Below are 26,041 nucleotides of genomic sequence, written 5' to 3'. Positions count from 1 at the left end.
ATATTTAAAAACCATGTGAAATAGAAGTATCTTTGTTTTAAATTTGACTTTTAGATTACTTTTGCAGGAAAATTAATTGTAATAATTATTTAAATGATTCAAATGCAATTCAGTGGTTTAGGTAAACAAATTCCAGGTAATCAAATTCTCAACATCTAAAAATCTTCATATGGGATTTCAAAGCAAAGGGAACAGTCATAGTTGCTCATGTGAAAACAGGACTGCACAAGCATGTCAAACTCACGGCCCGCAGGTCGCATGCCTCATTTATTTGGCCCGCATGAGCCTTTGAGGTTGACGTGCTTGGCATAGACATTTGCTTATAACAACAGTTAGTCCGGGTCTAATGGTGCCACCTCGACTGAAGCAGCCATGGTTCACATGACGGTCTCATTGATCCCTGTAACATCGTGTTAATGCATGAAATCAGAGCAGTTGAGGAAAGCAATGGTAATCCAGGTAAAGGAGGAAACTTACTCTAAAGAGAAATGTGATGTTACTGCTCTTTGTGGAGCTCGGACCCTCACCTGAAGGCAGCTGGAGGCATCTGATCCCAGTGGGAGGTTGGCCTGTTAGGCAAATCCATAAATATATCCTGAGCTCCTAGCCCCTCCCCCCCCAGGCAGCTCCCCTGTCTGCATGCCCAGGGCTGTGCTATAGGCACCTCCCATGCTTTATCCAATCCCCACCCCTTTCTGCAGGCTCCACCTACCACACCTCCCCTCCCCTTCCATGCCCACCTGGGGTCCGCCTCTTCTGGCTGCTGCCTACCACTCTCCTCGCACCACTTCTGGAAGCCTGCTGGCCCTCACCGTCCACTCCCGCACACTAGGACACTTCAGAGTTCTCTATGGTCCCTGAAGTGTTTGTTTCCTCTCTCCAACTGGATTGCTAAGCATTTTCAGGGCAGAGAACGCATTTCAGAGCCCTGAGAGATCAAAATCCATGTTTTGTTCTGACATACACACACACACACATGTGCTCACATGCATGCACATGCTTGCACACATATGCATGCACTCCCACATACAAGCACACAAATACATAACACAAATGCACACTTATGTACACACACACATGTCTATTGACTACCTGAAAGTCTACAAAACCTTTATTACTTTACAGCATCCCTTTGATGGTGTCCCATAACATATTTGAGAAGAATCTGGTTTCTCTTAAAAGGCCAACACATCAGCCAAAATTGCCCTGCCTTTGAGCGGACCCTTCGCCATTAGCAGGGAAAAGCTAACTCGGGCCTCTCCCTGCCCAGTTTAAATCGCCGTAAATGACCCAAAGTGGCACGGGCCTCCCTGTGAGCAGTGGACTCCCGTCCACATCCAGCTTCCAGCCTGGAAACGCCATTACTCTGGAATTTCCATTTAGGGTGTGAGCCCCAAGAAGGAAGGAACCATTTTTTTAAATCAGTTCTGGCCCTGGCCACTGTGGCAGTTGGTTGAGCATCGTCCTGTGCACCGAAAGGTCACTGGTTCGATTCCTGGTTGGGGCACATGCCCAGGGCACAGGTCCCCTGGTACAGGAGACAACCCATCAATGTTTCTCTCTCTCTCCCTCTCTTTCTAAAATCAATAAAAACATATTTTTAAAAATTCTGTGCCCCAGTGCTGGGAACTCTCTGGCCGAGGGCCCAGCTCAGTAGACTTTGCTGGGTGACCTGGTGGTGGCGGTGTACGCTGAGACCCCCCAAACACAAGCCATCTTTCCAAAACACTTAGAGAAGTCAGCCACGGCAGCATGAGGAGGGGTGGAGAGCACAGGCCCGGTGCCAGATCCCACCCTGTCCCTCGTGTCTGTGTGGCCTCCTGTGCCCCTGGGGGCGGAGTGGTGCTGTGTCACCGGGCTGCATTCATCCAGGAGAAGGAAGAGCCTGGCCGAGAGCAGGCCCTCTACGTGCGGTGGCTTCTCCTGACGCGGTTCCCATGACTGCACCCTGTTGTTATTATTCCCGTGGTCATTCGATTTCCTGTTTGCTTCCCTACCGAACGGGTGGGCGCTGCGCTCCCTCCCGTGGAGTCGTCTTTAGCGTCTTCTTTTCTTCCCTGCACAGGCTCCCAAGAAACATTTGCAAAATGGGATCATCCGAGGCTACCAAATCGGTTACCGCGAGTACAGCACTGGGGGCAACTTCCAGTTCAACATCATCAGCATCGACACCACCGGGGACAGCGAGATCTACACCCTGGACAACCTCAACAAGTTCACCCAGTACGGCCTGGTGGTGCAGGCGTGTAACCGGGCCGGCACGGGGCCTTCTTCTCAGGAAATCATCACCACCACCCTCGAGGATGGTAGGTCCGAGGGGCAGGGCCTCGGCCCTGGCTTTCCTTCCTCCGGGGTTGGCTCTGGTTGGGGCGCCGGCTCCCCACAGCCCGGCCCCCGCCCTCTGGCTTTGCAGTGATGAGGCAGCTGGCCTGCGGGTGGGCGGGGTCTCCATGGGGGAGCTGGCCCTTATTCACTCCAGCCCTGCATTGATTGGGTCCCGCCCTTGACATGTCTGGATCGGAAAGCCAAAATCCATTTCCTCTCCAGCACCTTTCTCCTTCATTTGCAAACAAGAATTGGGCTTTTCCCCAGGGACACCGCGCTCTCCCTCTGACTGCAAAAGTCTGACCAGGATGCAGAAATCCGGTTTTCTAAGAATTCCTCCCAAATCAATGTTCAGGAGGGTTTTTTCCTTTCTTTCTTTTTTATGATTGCTTTCTATTTTCAAGCCTCTGAGATCAGAGGACACACCTGAGTGGACTTGGAGCAAATCTCACGGTGCTGGAGCGCCCCCTAGTGACCATAAGAATTCATTCTCGCTTTTCAGGACCGTGAAGGAAACCTAAAAGCTAGGATTGGTGGGTGTGCTTGAAAAGACAGAGCACCCTGGTGTCCAGAGGCAGGGCGTTTTGGGTGCAGAGATGAGATGTGGGGTTAGCTGCAGGAATGAGTAGCAGGTAGTAAGGCAACAAGCATGCACTGCAGCGGTCTCCTGTGCAGTTACCCACGTGAGCATAGGTTTGAGATGTTGCTTTATCAATGCACAATTTCCTCTTTTGAAGAAGTTGATGACATCCATTGAGAATTGCTGACCGTTTTTTAGAGAAAGAGAAGTCTTAGGTAACTGGAGACTTAAAGACTGGGGCTGTCTCTCCGCCTTCACAATCTTTGCCGTGTCTGCCCTTGGGTTTATGCTTTGATGCTCATTTTCCCTTGATGCGTGTGGCTCAGTCAGTATTTCATCCCCTCTCCTACATGCAGCATTTCAGGTTTGCCTAAGCTCCATGTGGGAAAATACTTCCAGTAGTTTCCTAACATCGTGGTCCAGTTTCTCTCCTTCCCCTGACAGAATGTTTTAGTATTGAAAGGGGGCTGTGGGGGCGGATGGGGCGGTAAATGAGCTATGATGACATGCCTGCTTTTTAACACTTTTCAGGAGCTAGACTTCCGGTTTACATCCCAGATATTACCAAAGCGAGGGGGCATGTTGCACAAAGTAAATACAGCTTAAGGCCGTAACTCACAGGGGTGGTGGCATATACACCAGACAAGCACTGGCCTTCACTCACACAGTAAGAGCAGGCGTGTTCACAGCTCCTCGAGCTGGGGATGACCTCCTTAGAGTGCAGTAGCTCATCTGGAGAGAGACAGTGGCAGTCTATTAGGACATGTGCATGAACTCAGGATAGTCTAATGAGTCGCCCATAATATTTGCACAGGGGAATGGTGCTCAGTTTCCCTTCATTCCGGGAATTGAGTGCAACTGTTTTCTTTGGCTTGCGCGTTGCTACATGACACTAACGTTGCTAATTCAGTACTAGTATTGCTCTGCCAATAAAACCACCCACCGTTATTACAGACGCTAATTATTTCATTGCAGTGCCCAGCTACCCCCCTGAAAACGTCCAAGCCATAGCAACATCACCGGAAAGCATATCAATATCCTGGTCCACACTGTCCAAGGAAGCTCTGAACGGAATCCTCCAGGGCTTTAGAGTCATTTACTGGGCCAACCTCATGGACGGAGGTAAGAGGATGAAACGGCGGCCTTGCGTTTGCCCCAAAAGATGTGCAATGGAATTTGCAGGCCCGGGTCCCAATGTGGGTTTAGGACATGGTGGGCGTTTCTTTATCATTGAACAGTTTCTTCTTTCCCCACGGCCTTCTGTTCCTCTCTCAGCCAGCATGTTAACAGGTGTGTGCAGCTCTTTAAGGCATCGCGTCCCCCCAAAAAGCACCTGGAGGTGTAAGAGGGGGTGGTGCTTGGGAAATCTAGGCCTAGGTGTGTTTTCCCGATTATAAGTACCCATGTCAAACCTCTGCAGGCATCACCAAAAGCTTGGTCTGTATTTAGAAAGTTCTAGGTGATGTAGATGCTAGTAGGTTGGCCTCTGATTCTCCAGCAGAACTCAGCAGGGAAACTTCCTAAGTTCCGGTAGCTGGCCTCCCAGGGGGGTCAGAGGAATGGAGGGTGCCTGAGGGGGATGCCCTAGCCCCCTGAGGAGCCATCATATCCATGTCTGTGCCCTCCTCTTCCTGTTTCTCCTCCTCCTCCCCCCCCCTCATCCCCCTGCTTCTTTTTCCTCATTCTTCTTATTTCTTTATGTTTGTTTTTTCTTTCAAGTTTTAGTACAAAAAGTCTCCTATTTGGGCAAAGTACCTGCTCAGGTGGTGGCAAGATTGAGGCCAGATGTTTCTTAGGTCAAATACATGTGGGTGACTTTGCTTTCGGATGGTGGGTGTCGCTGAGCCAAGCTGATCCCCCCTCTGTGAGCATGATAGGTGCCCACCTGCACTGTGGCCCTAACAGGAAAGGCCTCCTAGGTCTGCTCACTGCTTGGGAGCCAAGATTTTGGAGACACACACTCACATCCTGCCCTGCTCCTACACCCCTGCCCTCCGGCCTGCCCTCCTCCTACACCCCTGCCCTCCGGCCTGCCTCCTCCGGCACTCCTACCCCAAGGCCCCGCCTCCTCCTGCACCATTGTCCCTCCTCCTCCTGCACCATTGCCCCTGGGCCCCTCCTCCTCCTGCACCCCTGCCCCTGGGCCCCGCCTCCTCCTGCACCCCTGCCCTTGGGCCCTGCCTCCTTTCTGGCCTGGGGTGTCTTTCAGCCCCTGGGAGTGGGTGTGGCCTCCTGGTGCACACTCACCTGAGTTTGAGCAAACACAGCTGAGCCCCCAGATACAGCCCACTCCTGCTCAGGACCTGGGCCTGCTCTGCCAAGCAGGTAAACAGCTCCAGGGGGCTCTCCTATTGACCCCAGAGGGAGAAAGAAGACAGTAGCAGAATGATGGCGATTTGCTCAGTCACTAGCAGTGTCCACGCCTCAGCTAGTTCTGTCTGTGGCCAGTCTTGCCTCTCTGGGCTGAGGATTGGACTCGGTTCCTCTCGGTGTCCAGTGTAGCCCCGCTCAGCTCCAGGCACTGGGAGGCATTCTGTAGAGTCGCCCGCTCGTCCTGCAGTGGCCAGGGTCGCTGAGCATCTACTCGGTGCTGGACTGGTCTCCACACTGAGGATGCAGCACCCGCCGGGGATGTTCCAGGCCAAGGAGCCCCCCAGCCCCCAGTGCACAGCCAGTCCCCGCGCAGATTCAAGTACAGGATTGTCCCACAGCTTCACTCTCTCCTCCCAAACAGGCTTCTGTAAATCCCGCAGATGTAAAGTTAAAAACAGCAAAAATGTGCCACAGTGTCTGTTGTATTGCGGTAAAGCTATAGGGTATCATTGCATAGACCTGGTCTGGATCCTGCTCCTCGTCTTGGACAAGATAAAACGGAACCCCTCACACTCCCCTAAAGACAGTGTGACACTAACATTCCTCCAGTTTTCTTCTTCTTGGAAACATTTCCAGAATCCAGTGGTGACTCTCCATTCAGATTTTCACGTCACTCATATTCGCCAATACTGCCCATTAGTATCTAAGTCCCATGATAGACGATGTGGTTTAAATGGTTCTGTCAACTTTGCGCCCTTAAAGGTTGAAAACCCTGGATATTCAAACACATAAACTTAGTAAATAATGCTTGGGAATGCATAGTGTCCCCCAAGTGCTTTTAGTCACTGTATGAAGGTCAAAGTGATGTGCTTCATGTCCAGTGTAGAAGCCGCCCACTTACCTCTCAGAAGATGAGAGAGGGACCCTCAGAACAGAAAACTGCTCACCAGCACTCACGCCTCACCTGCCACCTACGGGAGGTGACATTTGTGAATTAGCAGGTAATTCCATGGAATTCCTGGGCGCTTTTGCACAAACTCCTCAGACGGTGGTCCTAAGCTTTCCACGGATGCAGAACATGTAGTGACTGTGTAGAGATCTATAACCCCTCATCCTTCAGGACATGTTGCACACACACACACACACACACACACTCACATTCACACATACACACTCACATGAGCTCACACACTCACATGTGCACACACTCTCATACACTCAGTCACACATACTCTCACCTACTCTCACTCACACTCACACACACTCAGGCCTGGAGAGGCTGGGGTTATTACCACCACTGTGATTAGCAATTGCCCAAAGGTTTTCAAAAATCTGTGTAAGACAGCAGTTTGCTACTGCTAATGTGATCAGATAAAATAAAACTGGTTCATATATCTTTGATAGCATAGGTTAAATCATGATATGCCTGTGAACTGCCTGAGCACTTTATCATAATCAGAAAGTTAAGTAACTTTGAGACCTGACAGAAGCAATTCCTCTAAGATTGCTAGGAAACTGCACATTCTGAAAAGTCACCCCTTCCATCGGAATCTGAGCTACTTCTCATCCCTTTTGTCTTCAGGACAAAAACAGTGGATTCTAACTGGAAGTAACATGCAGACACCCCCGGGGCGCTGGCCGCAGTGGTGGGCGGCTCCGGAGCAGTTACTCCCACCCCTATTGGTTTTCTGCCTTAAAACGCTTTGAGAATGAGCAGGGGTATAAATCAAGACATACAACTCCCGTTTGAAAATATAATTTTAAAAATCGTTTTTGGTTAAAGAAGTAGTGTGACTTCCGAATATACTGTGTATATTCCTTTCCTATCATTTTACTCTGATAACAAACTGAACACTATTCTCTCCTTCCCATATATCTGCTTTTAAATGACCCGATGGAGCTGGGAGAGGTGGATGACAGGAATCCGTGGTGAAGCCATAAAAAAGGAAGCAGAGCTTTGAAAATAGGAAGTGAAGCCTGCTGCCTGGCATTTGTATTTTTCATGATTTTCCTCCTATTTCCTGCACATCTGCTGAGCGAGGAGGCCCTGCTGCCAGGGAACAGGCTTCCCGCGGGAGGGCGGGGTGCGCAGAGTGGGTCTGGCAGGCAGCATCACCCGGGGATGATTTTGAACTGGGGCTTTGACTGCAGTCATATTCCTGTTCATGATAAATGAGTTTGAAACAATACGAACCCCAATATGAATAAACATGCAAATATGAATTCTAATTATCATAGTAATTCATGAGCAGATGTGATTCTTGGTGTAATTGCTGCTCTTTAAAAAGACCAGGTGTGCCCTAGCCGGTTTGGTTCAGTAGACAGAGTGTTGGCCTGCAGACCAAAGGGTCCCGGGTTCGATTCTGGTCAAGGGCACATGCCTTAGTTGCAGGCTCCTCCCCGTCCCTGGCCCTGGTCAGGGTGTGTGCAGGAGGCAACCAATCGATGTGTTTCTCTCACCTCGATCTTTCTCTCTGTCTTTCCCTCTCTCTGCCACTCTCTCTAAAAATCAATGGAAACATCCTCAGGGGAGGATAAATAAATAAATATAAAAAGACCAGGCGCCTGCTGATCATCTCCCTCGCACCACTCCCCCCTCCTCACGCTTTCTCAGGAAAAGCCCTCCCCGGCCACAGCCTTCTCCCACCCCCGAGGTCAGAGCCCACTTTCTCTGTGGGTGGAGACCCCCAGGCCCCTTCAAAGAGAAGAGCAAACAAATCACAGAGGCCCCAGGAGGCCAGACGATTTAGTCACATTCTCATAACTAGCTCCTGGCAGGGCCCGGTGTAACCCCTCTGCCCCCTTAGATGTAGTTCCCCTGAGTGTGTGTGTGTGTGTGTGTGTGCGTGCACACGCGCATATGAGCATGTGTGTGCATGTGCATATACAGGTGGGTGCATGTGTATGTAATCTTTGGTACAACATAGAAGTCTCTAAATCTGAAAAGATCTTATGAGATCTATATTGAACACTTTTTTTCATTATGTTTGGGTTCTTTATCCTAATCCAACTGACCCACATTAAACATGTTCAGGAAAATGAACATCATGAATGAATAATATGACAGGAAGAGACCTGGTGGTCCCCCAGGACGGACCCGGCCTTCAGAGGGGAGTGTCTTTAACCCTGGTGGGTCGAACAGTTGTTGGCTATCTGAATGCAGAATGCCACTCCCATGAGCAAACAGTTTTTCCGTTCCACAAGCATCTGTTGAAGCTTCCAAACTGTGGCCCCCCAAAATCTGCATCCCTCTGGCCTCCCCAGAAGACACTGGGGTAAAGGTGTCTGGCAGAGGGGGGGGCTGCCTTTCTTGCCCTACTTTCTCCCCCCAGCAAAGCGTACTGCCCCCAGAACTCATCCACAATCTGTTCAAGGTGCCGACAGGCCTTTAGCTCATGTTCGGGTCCAAGGCTGTGTCTGTGCCCCAACTCCCCTCATTGCCCGTTTCTGCACCCCCCTTCCCACCCTCGCCGCACACAGGGCTCCCGGCGTGTGCATGACAAGCCTCGGCCTCCCCCACACACTATTTTACATTCAGCATTTCTCCTGTGCCCCCGTCAACTCTTCCTTTTGGTGATGATCTAAAGCAAAAATTAAAAAGCACATTCCACAGTCATCATAACTACAAATAGGAGGTCATTAACCTCTGAAGTACTGTGCACTCTTCTAGAAGAATGGAGAAAAGAAAGACAAAGATCTGGAAGAGAAAACCAGGCCGAAAGCCCATTTAATCCGGCCGATGTGACAGTTCCACAGAGTGGTCATGGCCGAGTGGCTGGGATTGTGGACTGTGGCGTTAGGCCAAGCCGTGGTTCCACAGCCCATGCTCCCGGCTGCTGCGCTAGGCTCCGTGACCTTAGGCAAGGTACTGATCCCCTCTCTGCCGCAGTTTTTCTCCCATAAAATGTAGGAATAATAGAATTCATGTAATGGTTGAGTTAGCACGTGTACCTAGAAGAGTGCTGGCACCTAGTTAAGCGCGCACGGCACGTCAGTTATCTCTACTGAGGCAAGAGAGAGCAGGAGACACAAATGGGCAGCCTTATCGCTTTCTAAATGGGTGCACAGTGGCCTTCATTCTAGCCAGCCACCCAAGAAGGAATCCCCTGGACCTCCGCCTCGCGCCATTCTCTTAGTGAGGGCACACAGGGTGGCAGGCACTCCCAAACCTTCCACGAACGGCCACTTTCCCCAGGGGTGAGTCGTACCTCGGGCCTCTCTCTCCTGCGCTGGCTCCTCTGTAGGTGGCTCATTTCGAAACCTGAGCCCCCCTGGAGGTATTAACACATCACTGAAAGTTTTCTCCAATTGCCACGTATCATATGCCTGCGAGCAGAGAGCATAACGTCCCACCTTTGAATATTATTAGCTGATCCCACTCCAGAAAAGGAAGCGTTTTTAGCTGAGGCTTACCTTCTGATACATCAGCGTGTCACCTCTGCAGGGATGCTGGAGGGTTCGCTCCAGGTGACAGGCGTTGGCTGGGCCACCTCCTCTCAGCTCAGAGTTAGGGAAGAACTTAGGTGCTTCAAGATACATGTATTTGGCCTTAGCCGGTTTGGCTCAGTGGATAGAGAGGACTGCAGGGTCCTGGGTCCAATTCCGGTCCAGGCCACGTACCTCAATTGCAGGCCCTGCCCCAGAAGGGGCACATGTGGGAGGCAGCCAGTCAATGTGGATGTTTCTCTCTGTCCCTCCCCCTCCCTTCCATTCTCTCTATAAATCCATGGGAAAATATCCTCAGGTGAGTAATTAACACAACAACAGCAGCAAAAGATGCGTGTGTTTTGACTCAGAGTAGGTTTTAAAAACTGCCGGGGTCCAACCCCAGCGGGTCCAAGGGTCCCCAAAGGTGTGGACGGAGTCGGCGAAGAAGGAACGATACAGAGATAGCGTTCAGTTGATCATCATAGCCGGGTTTGCTTGTCAGGGTCTCCAGCCAGGTTCTGTACAGGTACTCCAGTCAGGTTCAGTGTCCAGGTTCCAGTCAGGTTCTCCTGCCAATCTCTGTAGTCAGGTTCAGTCCAGGATCCCTTGCCATGTTCTCCCGCTAGGCTCTGTCTCTAGGCTCCGAGGCCAGTCCCTCTCCAGGATCCTCCGGCATGCTCTCTCCAGCGAAATTCTTCTGTCTCTAGAGAACGTTCTGTGTAGGTTCTGTGCCTAGGCTCTGTCTCTCTTGGTCCTGTCTTCCAAGCCCTGTGTTCTCGATTCTGTGTTCTGAATTCTGTGTGTTTCTGTCTTGTTACAACTGTATTTATACGAGTTGATTCAATCCTATCAATCTCTATTACAAAGGTTAGGGCGTTTCTTATCTCCATTCCAGGGAGAAAAGATTATGTAGTTTAAGCATGATTGTTCGTAGTCAAAGGGATTAATTACCCGCCTGGCACTTAGTTGAGGGGTTTTATTCCCTCCCTAACTTCAGGGGAAAATCCCTACCTGGGGATTCAACCTTTCTCGGAGAGGTGACCTTGGTTAAAACACAGCGCCAAGAAGGTGAGCAAACATATTAAGAACAGTATGCCATATATGCCAGGTCCCTTGAAACAGCAAGCATGGACCGGCTCCCGGCAAAAAACAAAAACTTGCAGAGCTTTGTTACTTTGAGATGATGCTCGGTTGTCGTGATGGTATGACTGCGGACACGTATGTCCGAACTCACTGAAATGTACACATTAAATATGTGCAGTTTTTAAAAAAATGTAATTGCAGTTGACATACAGTGTTACCTGAGTCTCAGGTGCACCGCTTAGTGGTTAGACATTCATACACCTTTCGAGGTGACGAGCGTGACAAGCCCAGTGACCATGTCACGTGCCTGGTTATTGCACAGAAGTTTCTTAATGAGCAGTGGGAAAGGTATCCACGGAGGAGCGATGTGGCCCTCGGCTTCCTGGGTCGGTGAGGGGCCGTGCGTGAGAGCCGCTGCCCTAGGACTTCGTGGGAGAGGCCACGTGGGGCTGGCCTGGGTGTTAACACTTAACCTGGGGTGAATTGCTGATTGTTAGACGGATGTCCCTGGCAGTGTGGTCCGCGTGAGCTTTTCCACTTGAAAAGGCTGTGCACTGTCCCTTTGGGTGGCGTCAGGGTGTGACACACGGAGGCGCGTGGCTGGCACTAGACATCGTGCACCGCGCCGGGAAGGCGCGTGCCCCCACCACGGTAACAGATCGTGTTTTCTTGTCCTCCAGAGCTGGGTGAGATCAAGAACGTCACCACCACGCAGCCTGCGCTGGAGCTGGATGGTCTGGAAAAATACACCAACTACAGCATACAGGTGCTGGCCTTCACCCGCGCCGGCGACGGCGTCAGGAGCGAGCAGATCTTCACCCGCACCAAGGAGGATGGTGAGACGGGCGGTGTGGGTGGGCTGCTCAGTTTTCATTGTTTGTTTGTTTAATATACTTTTTCATTGATTGCAGAGAGGGAGAGAGAGAATCCTTGGTCGGCTGCCTCCTGCACGCCCCCCACTGGGGATGGAGCCTGCAACCTGAGCATGTGCCCCGACTGGGAATCGAACCCTGGCCTCCTGGTTCATAGGTCGACACTCGACCACTGAGCCACACCAGCCAGGAAGCCCAGTTCTGTCTGAAAGGACAGGAGACATAGGAGGCTCCTGCCAAGTGGCAGCGCTCCCGGCCTGAGCTGTTGTTGGGAAAGCGGGGTCACGGGGCGCACCTTAACTCCCCAGCCCCGCCCGTGGCTGCCCTCCCAAAATCCGCCAGCAGGCTTCAGGCCATCTGCTTCCTATTGTCTTTGTTGATTTATCCATTGTCTCTCTCTTCCCCTATAATTTCTTTTTGGCCAAGTATTATTTTAAGCAAAAACGCCTTTTATTCCCAGAGCGGTAGGGCTTGCTGTACCTGTTTTGTGTGCCATTAGGATAATTTTAGGGTCTCTTCAGCCATTAGGTATAAGCTCTGACCCTTGCCACCCTTCCACTTGGAAGTTACGTCAGGGACGGAGACCCACTATTCTGTGCCAGCTTCAGACTCGCTTTAGAATAAGCCCGTCATTTGAGAGCTTCAGGCTCATTTTTTTGAATTTCTTGCAAGAGTTCACGATGGCTTAGTAAAACCTTAAATCACCGTGCATTTTGTTTCAGACCATTAGTTCTTGCCATTTCACCTCATTTGGACTTGGTTATGTGACTATTTCCCAAAGCTACAGACACTGCACGACAAACAGTTCTTTGCGTTATCCTAAGGGAAACCCTGAGGGGCCGGATTCAAGCCCCTTTGAAGAACGGTTCGAGTTCTAATAAGTATTCTAGGAGTCGTGAGAAAAGTAGTCTCCACCTTCACAAAGGAAGGAGCAACTGATGTCAAATTGATCCCCATGTGGAGCCATCCAAATCAGAGCCCAGAGCTGTACCAGAGAGAGGGTTGAGATGAGCTCAGGATGCCTGAGTCCTGTGCTAGTTTGGCTCTGGGATTTGTCTGTCTTCTCTCCAGGACTCTTGTTCCCCAGGCTGGAGGGGGGAGCGGGGGGGGGGGGGGGGGTGGGCACCCATCGTCCAGGGCCTGTCATGCACTGGCAGGTTTGATGTCTGTGAAACCTGTTCACCACGTAGAACATCTAACATGCTCTTGCTCCAGCCCATATCCGTCCTGTGGCATCAAAGCCGGGGACTCACGCACCGAGGCCTGGGCGGACTCTTCTCTTCAGCATTTCTGTCTCCTCACAACATGTCCCTGACATCCACGGCCTGCTGTCTTCCGCCTCACTCGGCTCTGAACTCAGCAAACCCGGCCCTGCTCCCCCAAGCAGTCCCATCCCTCCACCTCACACATTATTCTCACTGTCTCTCTAGCCTTCCTGTACCATAGGGCCCACACACAAGTTAAGCCTTAGTAGCTTTCACTTTTCTAGAACACTTGAGCATTCCTTCCCAGGAATGTGCAGGTGTCAGCTGGTTCTGCTCAAAGGAATCGGATTATTTAGAGAAATCGCAGGTCAAAGTGCACCGCCATGAGGAAGTCACACATTAATAGAGAGATCTACAAAGAGTGAAGACAGCTCTCGTTTAATTTTTAATAAAAGGTAACAGATGGAGAGCCATGTCTAGATGCTGCCCGTGGGACTCTGGGCACCTTATCTAACCTTCTCTGACTGTCTGCATGTACGAAATTTCCATAACGATCAGACAGAATGAAATATAAAAAGTGGAGTGATGTGTGCAAACACCTAGTTTGACACATGGTGGGATGGTCCTTGACACTAGATATCTGATTATTTGATCTCAGCTCCTTCAGAGCAGGGGCGGAGCACTCTTTTGCATTGCTAAGCAATAACACGAATGTCACTGGAATTATTATTTAAAGAGCAAGTGGATCAGCAACAGGAATCTTGACACCTGCAATTTTCAGAAGAATGTACGAAAATCCAATAAGAAGGGAAGGCTCTCCCAACTCCTCATTGACTGGTGGTCATTTCAGATCAATTTTTAATTAATCCTCCAGCTTTATAAATCATGGAGCTCTGTCTCAAAACTTGACCCTGAGACCCAAAGTCTAGTTTGTCCATCAGGAATTCTCTGCTTTTGCATCCGGTGCTGGCGGTGTATGGAGATGGGATTGGTTGTGGAGGGCCCTGCCTCGGGTATCCCCGTTTCCCCAGGGCTGGGGGCCATGCGCGCTGGTGCACAGGACAAGCAGTGATGCAGAACTGAATGAATGTCAGTGTTTCCTCGGGATAAACCATCCGCAGCTTTAAAGAGGAAGCAGAGCAGAGATTAGGTGAAGGAGAGAAAAACTAGTGCAGTAATGACATGATCTCCCAGGTTCACATGAAGAGCTCCCTGGCTTAGAAATAGTAAAGATTTGTGCCAGGCACCCTTCTAGGCTCCATATCTAATGTAAATAGACATGGGGTAGTTTCTAGAACTGCATGCAATTTTGAGACTGATTGAAAGAAGAAATAAAGCTAATTATGCTTCAGAAAATTAAGAATATAGATCCTGTTTATTACTCTACTATGGGGTCTTATAGTTTTGAAGTTTAGAATGTATTGTCAGCTTCAATTAAATTATGTAACAATGTAGATAAAATCCGAGGATAATAATCATGTTCAATATTTATGAAACTCCTCCTCAGTAAAGCACGTGCCCCTGCCTGGGCCTGGTCACCAAGACCGGAGCAGTGATCATGCAAACACAAAGCTGAAGGAAGTGTTGGTACGGCACTCACTTAGACTCCCGTCAGACTTCAAACCAAGGCGATAGGTTCTCAGAACCACAACTTTGATGGCTGACGTTATGATACATTAGTAGAGGCCTTCACTGTCTAGAATCTAGATGCATGTTCTATAACAACTTACCACCAACTTAGCTCCTTAAAACACACACTACCCATTTCCATGGGTCAGGGTGTGGCTCTGGGTTAGCCGGGTCTTCTGCCCAGGGGCTGTGTTCTCACCTAAGACAGGTCCCCTCCCCCCGCCCCCACAAGCTCACTTGTTACCGGCAGGATCGACCTTATGGTTTTAGGGCTGTGATCCTCTGAGCTCCCAGAGGCCGCCTGCCATTGCCTGTCCCATGGCCCCTCCGCGGCAGGGTACCCTTATAGGCTCCAAGGCCAGACAGAAAGAACGCCAAACCCTAGATGATCATGTAACAAGGTCCTGGGGTGGGAGAAGAGGCCACTTCCAGGGACTAAAACAACACCAAGCCAGGAGGAGCCCACCCACCGACCAGGCACGCCCAGAGGAGGTCTGAAGGACCCCCACCTGCACATTGCTGAGGGGGACGGAGGGGTGGCAGGAAGGGAATTCTAGGTTCTGGCTTCTGCAGACAGGAGGTAGCTGCGCCATTCCCTGAGTGGGGGCCAGAGGAGGTCAGGCTCAGGAGAGGAGGTGCTGAGCCCTGCGGGGGACCTGGCAGGTTTAAGGTGCCTGTGATCGGAGTGGAGGTGTCATGCAATGGGATTGGGAGCGATCACATCAGCAGCGCAGGAGGGAGGGCCGGGCGACTGGGAGAACGAGGAAGAATGGTTTCCCGCAGCTGCCTCTTCCCTTCCGCCCCTCAGATCCCAGTCAGACATTCACTCAACAATGGGCACGACTCACCAAAAATGCTAACGCTTGCCTATGCCTTTGTAAGAAAAAGCACTTTACCGACTGTCATCTGACAACAAGGAATGTCTTAAGAAAATAGCTCCTAGACCAGCGGTTCTCAACCTGTGGGTCGCAACCCCTTTGGCGGTCGAACGACCCTTTCACAGGGGTCGCCTAAGACCATCCTGCATATCAGATATTTACATGACGATTCATAACAGTAGCAACACCACAGTTATGAAGTAGCAACGAAAATAATTTTATGGTTGGGTCACAACGTGAGGAACTGTATTTAAAGGGCCAGAAGGTTGAGAACCACTGGCCTAGACAGACTGCCGCCCACCGTCTGACTTAGCAGCATTCTTGCTAACATGGAGCTCTTAGAGGTCATGCCCAAGGTCGGGGCGTAGGGGGGCTCAAGGAGAGAACCTTCCTCAGCTCCACGGCTGCTGTAACCTACTGTCACCGCCCCGGGGGCTTCAGCCACAGAGATGCGCTATCTCGTTCTGGTGGCCAGAAGTTCAAAGTCAAGGCGTGGGCAGGGCTGGTTCCCCTGAGGCCCGAGGGAGAACGGCTCTGGGCCTGGCTCCTGCCACTCCTCCCTGTGTCTTCGCATCGTCCCGCTGCGCATGTCTGTGTCCACATTTGCCTTTTTCTAATAAGGACACTGGCCACCTTGGATCAGGGTCGCCCTAACGATTGCATTTTAACTCAATCGCCCCTTTGAAGACCCCACCTCCCAGTGAAGTCCCTTTTGACGTCACGGGGCTAGAGCCGCACCCCTCGGATTTTGAGGGGACACAGTTCAGCTCCTTGGAAAGCTGAGAGGGGAGAGTGGTGGCCCTGCTGGCCGGTGGGGTCCTGCCAGGCAGGTGGGCCTGGGCGCAGGGGGGGCCCCATTTCCGTGACTGAACGCGCACTCTTGTGTCCAGTTCCAGGTCCTCCCGCGGGCGTCAAGGCGGCGGCGGCCTCGGCCTCCATGGTCTTTGTGTCCTGGCTGCCCCCGCTCAAGTTGAACGGCATCATCCGGAAGTACACCGTGTTCTGCTCGCACCCCTACCCCACAGTAAGTTGGTAAATAGCCAAGTGCCTTACGTGTCTCCACCACAGCTGCGAGGGCTCCTTGGGGACAGGTCCGTCCGTTGTCCCCCGCCTACTTGGGTCTTCTCGGTGGGTTTATTTTTCTGGTTGTCTCCACACACAAAGCACCATCCTCCTTTAAGCCTCGTTTGAAAATACACGTCTGAACCATTGTAAGGGGCACAATGGTCTGGAATTATTGTTTATTTGGTGACTTCCCCCAGAACTGCCAGCCGGCTTATCAAAATCAAAACCCAGAGGCCTTAATTGTGCCTTAGTTGAGAGTCAGTGGACAACACCTATTGATTTTGCTGTTGGCCTGGTTGTTAAACGCACTTCCTGCCTTTTCTCCTGTCCCCTCCCTCCCTCCCTCCTGTGTCCGCCTCCTACCCTGACTTCCTCCCCTGCCCCATCCTCCACTAAGAAGCCAGCAGCCAACCCCCCCCCCCCCGTGGACCTAGTGGGACTGCAATGAGGCTCTAGGACCCTCCCAGTTACAATAGTCAGCTTAGCTCATTGCATAGGAATGAAAACTTGGAGTAGGGAAGAGTTCCAAGTGTAGTATTTATTATCGCTCATGTTACTACCATTGAAGAAACCCTATAGAGCCCAAGTGTTTCTTAAACCAGATATAAAAGGCAAATTTTAGAGAAAAATGGTTCATCAACATTCATGATGTTTTCATGGAAGTTTTTATGACATTTTTTGAGGTAGGCACCCTATCTACTCCATCTTTCTATGTCCCTGCTCCCCGCATGGATTTGACATGTGTAGCCATTCCATACGTATTTGTGGAGTAGACACAAATTAATTTTAGTTTCATTCTGGCAAATATTGTAACATCAAATTTACCATCTTTACTATTTTAAGTGATGGTTCAGTGGCATGAAGCGCATTCACATGCTGCAACCATCACCCTCATCCATCTCTAGAACTTTCCGTCTTCCACACCTGAAACTCTGTTCCCATTAAACAAACTAACTCCCCATCCCCCTCCCGCCAACGCCCAGCATCCCCCAGTCCAGTTCCCACCTATAGATGTGACTATTCTAGGGACCTCGAATCAGTGCAGTCAACAGTATGTGTCCTTTTGTGACTGGCTTACTTCGTTCAACATAACGTGTTCCAGATTCGTCCACATGAAGCCTGTGTCAGACGTCCGTCCTTTTCAACACTGAATAGCATTCCTGAGCTAATTTATCTATTGATCCTTTAATTAAAGTGATATGTTTTCCCCAGTCTGTAAGGGCCCCCAAGGCCTGGTGGCCCTGGAGACAGTGGCCATGACCAACGGTGGGAGGCAGGGTGAGCGCGGCGGCTCACTGAGGCCTGGCTCTGCTGTAAATGCCGAGTTGTATGTTCTGCCGTTTGTTTATATGTTAACAGTGGCAGCAGTCAAGGTGGATGTAAATGTAATATGGGCAGAGTTGGTTCCAGAACTTTCTTGGAGGTTCCTTATTTGGTTTCAAACATGCTGTGAATTCTCAGGGATGAGCCCTCCCAGCAAAGCCCAGAGGTGCAGATCAGTGTAGACACCAAGATGAAATGCTGAGAGGCGATTCATGGAGACCCCTCTCCTTAGCCCCAAAAGAGACAAAGTTATTGCCACCATTTCACCAGAGACAAAGTGCTTGCTAAGTGAGAACACCCGTACTTCATGAGAATGTGAAATGCTGCTGTAATTGCATTCACTCATCCCATTGTCTGTTGGCTGTAGGACTTGCACTTGCTATCTTGACTCCAACACCCTGGGAAGAAGCTAGCAGGGCCCAGAGAACACCAGCGTCCGCCTCCCTCTGTCTCTGTCATCCCAATCTGGTCTTTAAACTAGAAACTTCCACCTGGCTTATTTGATATGAGTCCTGAGTGACTGAGGCTTAAATGAGTGAGACGACCAAGCCCCTTCCTGAATGCTGTGGGCATATTGGTCCCCATGCTACCAGGCTACAAATGCGAATCACTAAAGAAGAAAGAGTTGCCCTAGTCTGTTTGGCTCAGTGGATAGAGCATTGGCCCTCGGACTGAAGGGCCCTGGGTTCAGTTCTGGTCAAGGGCACGTACTTCAGTTGCAGGCTCCATCCTGGCCCTGGTCCTGGCCATGCCAGAGGCAACCAATCAATGTGACTCTCTCGCAGTGATGTTTCTCTCTCTGTGTCTCTCCCCCTCCCTTCCATTCTCTCTAAAAAAAAGGAAAAATATCCTCAGGTGAGGATTAACAAAAAATTTTTTAAAAAAAGGAAGAGGCACTCTCCTGAAATCATGATCAAACAGTCTGCGGAGTGGAATAGAAATTATTTCCACTTCTCTCCATGCACAGAACCCTGGGATTTGGCCCCCCAGTACCTCCTGGACAAGACCCTTCCAAAGTGTGGCAGTAATGAGGTCAAGTCCACCAGACAGGGGGGCAATAAAACTGAATGCCTCACCTCGCTGACATCTCACCACCGCCAGCAGCGTGCCGCTGTGCCGTCTTTTGACCACATTAAAAACCCCTGCAGCTCGAGGGATGTGATCGCCCAGGTGCCCGTGGTCTCTGGGCAGCCTCCGTGGGGTGACGTGAACCCAGGCCGGTTTTACTCCCTCGGGAGGCACCTTGCTGATCACCTGCTTCCAACATCGTTTAAGAGCACGGAGCCTATCTTTCTGGTAGACTTTATTTTTAGAGCAGTTTTAGTTGACAGCAAAATTGAGTGGGAGGTGCAGAGCTCCCATACAAAGCCTACTTTTAAATTCAAAATACCATTATAAGTAAAGATCAGGGAGAACTAATACACTTCCCTTCAGTGGTGAACATGTGAAAAGACCATCTATTATTCGGGGGGGGGGGCGGTAATGGAATTAACAGGAAATTATAAATCCCTAGAAATGGTCCACCTCTCCCTCATCTTTAATTTCTGTAAATTAATTCTGAGTCAGAAAACTGGATCTATCAGATTTCTGGAGGTTTTTCCGTATCTGCCTATGTGCCAGGATGACCACCAGAGGGCAGTCCTAGCTAGCGCTGTGTATTTTCCCGGCTCCTCTCTCTGAGATGCTTTCTCTTTGGAATGATTTCCTGGTTGAATGTAGACATGGGAGGGTAACTCAGGACACAACGTGCCCTGTCATTTCATCTTCTTTATAAGCATCCCGCAGCCGGCCTCCTTGTGGGTGTGAATTTTTTCTCCAGGTCCCCGATTCACCTCCCTTCATTGTAAAAGGACGTTGCTACAAGACACAGGCTCTTCTCTCTCACGTGGAAAATACATTTTCTAGTCACGCGTTTGTTCTGTGGTGTTGTCTCAGTGCAGCGTAGTAAAAGATACTAGAATTTGAAACTGTGTGTGTGGCCAGACGAGGGATTGTACATTCTTGCAGAGACTGGTTGTCTAGCAGTAGAACCGGGTTGATCTCACCGTGAGGGGCAAGGAAATGCAATGAGACATCGACCTCCCCAATCAGAGATGTGAGCAGAAAATCAGGGACTCGTCCACACACATTTTGGACCATGGCTATTAATCTGAACATGTAAGAGTTCGAACGACCAATTCACACAGTGTGACAAGTAATAGACATCCGAAGAAGTGAGCTAACCTTATTGGCTCCTGGGTAGACAGTAGCTAAGTTGATTTTCTCTCTAACCCTCTCCCTACGTAAAAACAGTCTGTGAAAAAAAAAATATCCTGTGTACTGAACGTTTGCCAGTTTGAGCCCTGGTCAGGGCACATGCCCAGGTTTCAGGCTCTATCCCTGGTAGGGAGCATGCAGGAGGCAGCTGATCCATGTTCCACTCTTAAATAGATGTTTCTCTCTCTCTCTCTCTCTGGTTCTCTCTCTCTCTTTAAAAATCAAATTTTAAAAGGTTTTTTAAAATCACTGGCTAGCATTCATCACAGGACCTCACCAACCACATGGGAACCAGGAGGTTCAGCCCTATTGTGTCCCCAGAAGACGAGAAAACCAGAATGCTTAGAGACTGCTCTAATCACAATCACGGGACTGCGATGATCAGGATGGAGTGTTTTTCTTGAATTCCTATTTCTAAGGGGGGTAGAGGGAACCAGAGATTGTCGCCATTCTGTGTGATGTGGCGAAGCACACAGCAGTGGCATCTGCACAGCACAAGAGCACAAGCAATAGGGTCAGAGGTGGTTTCCTGAGACATATGTACAGCCCTGGCTTGTAGGAGGGCCAGAATTTTACCTGATAGAGGGTTTTATGACCAGAGAAAATAGCACCCTCAACGTGACATTGGATCATGAGAGTTCTCTTTCTGCCACATCTTATGTTTTTCAATTACAGCTTACATTCAATATTATTTTGTACTAGAGGCCCAGTGCACGAAATTTGTGCAGGGGAGGGGGTTGTCCCTCAGCCCGGACTGCACCCTCTAGCAATCTGAGACCTCTCGGGGGATGTCCGATTGCCAGTGTAGGCCCGATCCCAGCCTAAACCAGCAGTCGGACAGCCCTCTCACAAGCCGAGACTGCTGGCTCCTAACTGCTCACCTGCCTGCCTGCCTGATCACCCCTAATCACTCTGCTTGCCTGCTTCATTGCCCCTAACCACTCACCTGCTTGCCTGATTGCCCCTAACCCCTCTGCCTGCCTGCCTGATCTCCCCTAACCACTCTGCCTGCCTGCCTCATTGCCCCTAACCACTCACCTGCCCGCCTGATCACCCCTAACCACTCTTCCTACCTGTCTGATCGCCCCTAACCCCTCTGCCTGCCTGCCTCATTGCCCCTAACCACTCACCTGCCTGCCTGGTTGCCCCTAACCACTCTGCCTGCCTGTCTGATCTCCCCTAACCACTCACCTGCCTGTCTGATCACCCCTAACCACTCACCTGCCTGCCTGATCGCCCCTAACCACTCTGCATGCCTGCCTGATCACCCCAACCACTCTGCCTGCCTTCCTGATCACCCCTAACCACTCACCTGCCTGCCTGATCACCCCTAACCACCTCTGCCTTGGCCCCCGCCACAGTGGCTTTGTCTGGAAGGATGTCTGGAATGACGTCTAGAAGGTTGTTTGGCTGTCCGGTCTAATTAGCATATTTTGCTTTTATTATTCTAGATTAGCTTCAGGTACACAGCGTAGTGGTTAGAAAATCTTTTTCAGTCCGCTCCCTCCTTTCACTCCCACCACCACTGCCTTGGTTCAAGTCCTCGCCGGGGACCCAAACTAAGTCAGGAGCCCCGCCCACCGTCCACAGCACTGCGAGGGTTACTCTGTCAGGCTCTCGGTCTGATCACGCTGCTCCCTTGTGCACATTGCTTGGCCCCCCCCCTTTTTAGCTAAAAAAATGTTCGAAATCTCCAAGATAACCCGAACAGACTTCCACAGTCCTCCAACTCCGCCCAGCCTCATGTTCTACTGAGCTTCCCCATCCAGCACCTGAGCCATGCCATGTCTCCTGTGAGTGTGTGTGAGTGTGTGTGTGTCAAAGTGTGTGTCTGTGAGTGTGTGTGAGTGTGTGTGTGTGTGTCAAAGTGTGTGTCTGTGAGTGTGTGTGAGTGTGTGAGTGTGTGTGTGTGTCAAAGTGTGTGTCTGTGAGTGTGTGTGAGTGTGTGTGTGTGTCAAAGTGTGTGTCTGTGAGTGTGTGTGAGTGTGTGTGTGTGTGTCAAAGTGTGTGTCTGTGAGTGTGTGTGAGTGTGTGTGTGTGTGTGTCAAAGTGTGTGTGTCTGTGAGTGTGTGTCTGTGAGTGTGTGTGTGTGTGTGTCAAAGTGTGTGCCTGTGAGTGTGTGTGAGTGTGTGTGTGTGTGTGTGTGTGTGTGAGTGTGTGTGTGTGTGTGTCTATGTATGTTTTGGGTGCTCCTTGCCTTTTCCCTTTCATTCTCCCATGTGAAAATGCTTATTCTTAAGGCTCTGCTTAAATCCTGTATAAATTATTCCACCATTTTTGAATCCTTGCCATACTTTAGTCACTATGTGATAAATACTTTGCGCCTATGCTTCTCGATCTTGTTTAGTCAGAGGCACAGTAGGGAATAAATTTTATAGTCACAAGCCAGCACACACACAACAAAGCTTCGTAAACAAACTTACCTTACTGTGTGTGATGCACTCGGATACTTTCTGTTCCACTGGATTTTTTATTTTCTTCTGTGAGTGACCACCATGACCCACTAAATTGCTTCTGTGACCCACATTTTTTAAAACCACGGCTTCCCATTGGTTAATCCCGATGGTACTGATGCAGGAGCGCTTGTTAGCGGTGTCTTCCCTGTAGCGGCGGGAGACGCGCAGTCTGGCCAGAAGCACGCAGCTTAGCAGGACAAAGGCGGCGTCCGCCATCCACAGGCGTCTGGGCTCAGAGGCCCGGCTCTTCACCCCACAGCCTCCCACCCCCCTGGGCAGCCGGCTCCCCCTCACCTCCAGGATTCCCGGCACTGATGCTCACCCTTCCTTTGGCGTGACCGTATCTCTTGCATCATTGTTAGGTGGGGGCATAGTTGGACGCCTTTGGTGGCTTGTTTCTGAAGTGCAGAACTACTGTCAGTCATCATTAAGCCTCTGGAAACCTGGTATTGTGCTGAAATAGTGGTTGTTCAGCGAATGCTTTTGCATTGAACTAAAGTGTTCGGGGCGTGACTGTGAGTCATCCAATGGAGATTACATTGTATAATGAAATTTCTGCTTAATAAGGCGGGAACATGTGTGATCATAGCTGGGATGCTTTCTCTTTCACAGGGAGTTAGCTAAAAATGTCTGTGCTCGGATCACCGACGTGGAAACCCTTCTTCTGTCATTCTAAATGACCCCATGGTGGGTCTCTTTTCTGTCATGACAAAGCTAGAAGGTAGGAAGATGCCACAAGCTGGCCTATGGAAGCCATCATGCCTCGTTTACACATGTGCAAAACTAGTCACTTGCTCATCAGAGCTTTGTCGAGTCCCTCTGAGTGGCAGGAGGCATGCGCTAGCTCTCTCTGCCCCGGTGATCAGCTAGATCTCACCCCAGCATTCGGCATCTGAGCGTGTCCTCCTACTGCTGGGAATAAACCTAGACACATGTCCTCGAGAGAAAGCTACTTCTGAGCACCCCAGACTTATGCTGACCAACTCTGGTTTATAAAACTCGTTAGAACACTATTCCTGAAGCTTCCTGGGAAATGACCTCAGTATTTCACGGCCAATTCTGATGGAAATGGTTCTAGATATTCTATAAATTTTTCATGGTGTAATTTACATCTATTTATTAGACTTTGATTCCTTGAGGTAGTGGGGGAAATTGCTTGTCTTTTCTAACCCAGTCCTCTAACGATGGCCTTTCTTCCCCCTTCCTCTCATTCTCATGAACCGACTGATAACTGCTCGATCTTTCTGTGGGATCTGTACTTTCATTTTCTTTTTTATTGTTGTCGTGGTCATTCAGATTCATTGGGCATCAAGGGAAACTGGCCAGGGGCTATAATTGCTCCAAACGCAGGTGACATGTACTCTCAGGTTAAGAGAAACCCTGGCCTTTAAAATCCCGAGCCCAATTTTGTACTTTATGGAGCAAAAGAAAAGAGAAATGAGCCCTGAAATCTCATTTGAAGCCCAGTCTCACAAGACAGCCTGCCCAATTTTGCAGATAAATTGCCAATAAGCCTCCTGGCTTTGTGACAGCACATGCTCAGACCCGTCGGCCGGTGTGTATCATCTGCACGCGCACCCCCATCTCTGCTCCTGTCCCCCTGGAGCCACAGAGGAAACGCCTGTGGGTCACCCCGCTCAGAAAGATTCCAGCTCTGAAAACACCTTTTCCATTTCACCCGACACAGACATGTGGTACCACTGAGGGAAACACATTGGGTTCAAATATTTTCCTATTAAGACAATGAAAATAGCTATTTTTTTCCATACTGATTTCTTTATTCCATGGGAGAAGTTATATGATGATAAGCTACGTCTTTTGGCAGAGTATATTGAATAGGCGATAGCAATCAAGTTAAATTAATAAAGCGTGTTTACAGATAGATCATGTGTGTGGCAGTGGGAATGACAACAGAGAAGGGATGAGGCAAGACTGTAGTAGACGGAGGGGATTTTGTGGGAAGAGCATGGGAATAATGAGGCTCCTGGAACATCAGTCTGGCTAGTTGGACAATGCCCTTGACCTCAACCATAGCATGAGTAGACGCGTTTCCCTCTTTTTCTGGATATCAACTTTAATTCAGTTGCAATTAGTATGACAGTGATTTTTATTTTGGAAGGCCAAAGAGTAAAATATGAGATGTTTGGAAGGCTTTTTTAAACGTAGCCAATAGTGATATGTAACATAGCAACTACAGGGATCTCAGTGAAGTACAGAGGAAGCCACCCAAATTGACTCGGATAAAACACATTTTTAATAGACTGCTTTTTCTGTAGGTGCTGGACACCTACCTATCCCTTTAGGAAGGTCTTTGTGCTGTACTATTATTGGCTTTAAGAGATGAAAATAGTGAAATCAAATGAAAATAAATCCAATCAAAATGTATTATACACAAGAATTTTTAAAACAGAGCAAATCTTAAACTGACCCAGCTAACTTCCTGTTCTTAATGTAAGCCAGACCGTGTCTCTGCCACTAAAAAGAAAGATTTTGTATGTTTTGAAAGTGCCATTTCCCAGTGGTGGAAAGAGCTACCCATTTTGTTTATTCTGCTTTGGGGGAAGTTTTAAAAAAAATTAGTGCTGCGAACATTCTATCTACAAAATCAGAGCATTCCAGTTTTGTTTTGTTTTAACCGCATGTTAATCATTTGATGTAGAACTTTTTAAAGCACCATAGTTCTTTGACAGAATTAGTTTTTTTTATTAAAACGTTAATTGCATTTTTAAGTGGAATTTTTTAATATCCATCAGACACACTGAATAATTTGATCTGAGCAGCCTGCTCGCTACCCCTTTTTTATTGCGCTCAAATAATTTCTAGGTCATTATTAAAGTCACTGAATACAACAGACATTCCCTCCAGGTAGTCAGCAGGTCCCCACTCTGCGAGGCGCTGGCCCTGGGAGTGCGGGGAGGGAGGGTGAGGCAGGACCACCCTCAGGGAGCCTGGACTCTGTCCAGCAGGGCGGTGGGAGGAGCACGAAAGACCAAGCTCCAAAGTGAAACAAACATCAGTTCCTAAGAAACACAAGCAAAGGGCAGACAGGGCACCTGATGGAGGGATGACAGGGGCCACAAGGCTTTACAAGTTCATCCGCTGAGCTCAGTCGTGTGAGGGATTCAGAAATGAACGCAGCAATTATTGGGGAAACACCCAGGTTTGCAGAAACTATTAAAGAGCCATTGCAGTCCCTCATGATGGCTACTTTTATCTTACTGTTCTGGTTTGGACACAAAAGGAGAAAGATTACACCAAAACCATGAGGCAGAATAATTCTGGAGTGAAGGCAGGTCTGGGAGACGCTGTTCCCAGGTTTTCATGGGGTGACACTGAAGCGCAAGAGCCTTCCGGCCACCTTCCCATCCTGTTGAGGAGGACGCTGTCAGGTTCCTTAGAAATCCATGCCTCCACCCCCAGGCCTGAAGCGAAGACCCAGAAAGGCCGAACCCGAGTGCGAGCCGTTCTGTGTGGGTATTGCTACGTTCACACCATCAGCTGCTCTTGCCACTCTGGGTACCACTTTAGGGAGGCAAACGTGTCAGAAGGCTTATTAATAAAAACGACATATTTTTTAAATCAAATTCATGAAGTTTCCATTTATTTTCCTAGGCATGTTGCCAATATT

The 26,041-nt window shown here is 49.6% G+C and overlaps 1 protein-coding gene across 1 annotated transcript in view; it reads left to right on the top strand.

Moving 5' to 3' along the window:
* Positions 1-26,041, top strand: part of DSCAM (DS cell adhesion molecule) — a 460,072-nt gene that overhangs the window by 366,998 nt on the left and 67,033 nt on the right. Inside the window, exons 18-21 of the mRNA XM_059685889.1 lie at positions 2,066-2,306; positions 3,881-4,027; positions 11,410-11,565; positions 16,204-16,337. Coding sequence (XP_059541872.1) covers positions 2,066-2,306; positions 3,881-4,027; positions 11,410-11,565; positions 16,204-16,337 — 678 coding nt within the window. The remainder of the gene's footprint in view (positions 1-2,065; positions 2,307-3,880; positions 4,028-11,409; positions 11,566-16,203; positions 16,338-26,041) is intronic.

This window comes from Myotis daubentonii, chromosome 3, assembly GCF_963259705.1.
Source record: "Myotis daubentonii chromosome 3, mMyoDau2.1, whole genome shotgun sequence".
NCBI lineage: Eukaryota > Metazoa > Chordata > Mammalia > Chiroptera > Vespertilionidae > Myotis > Myotis daubentonii.
This window is presented reverse-complemented; position numbering and strand designations above follow the sequence as displayed.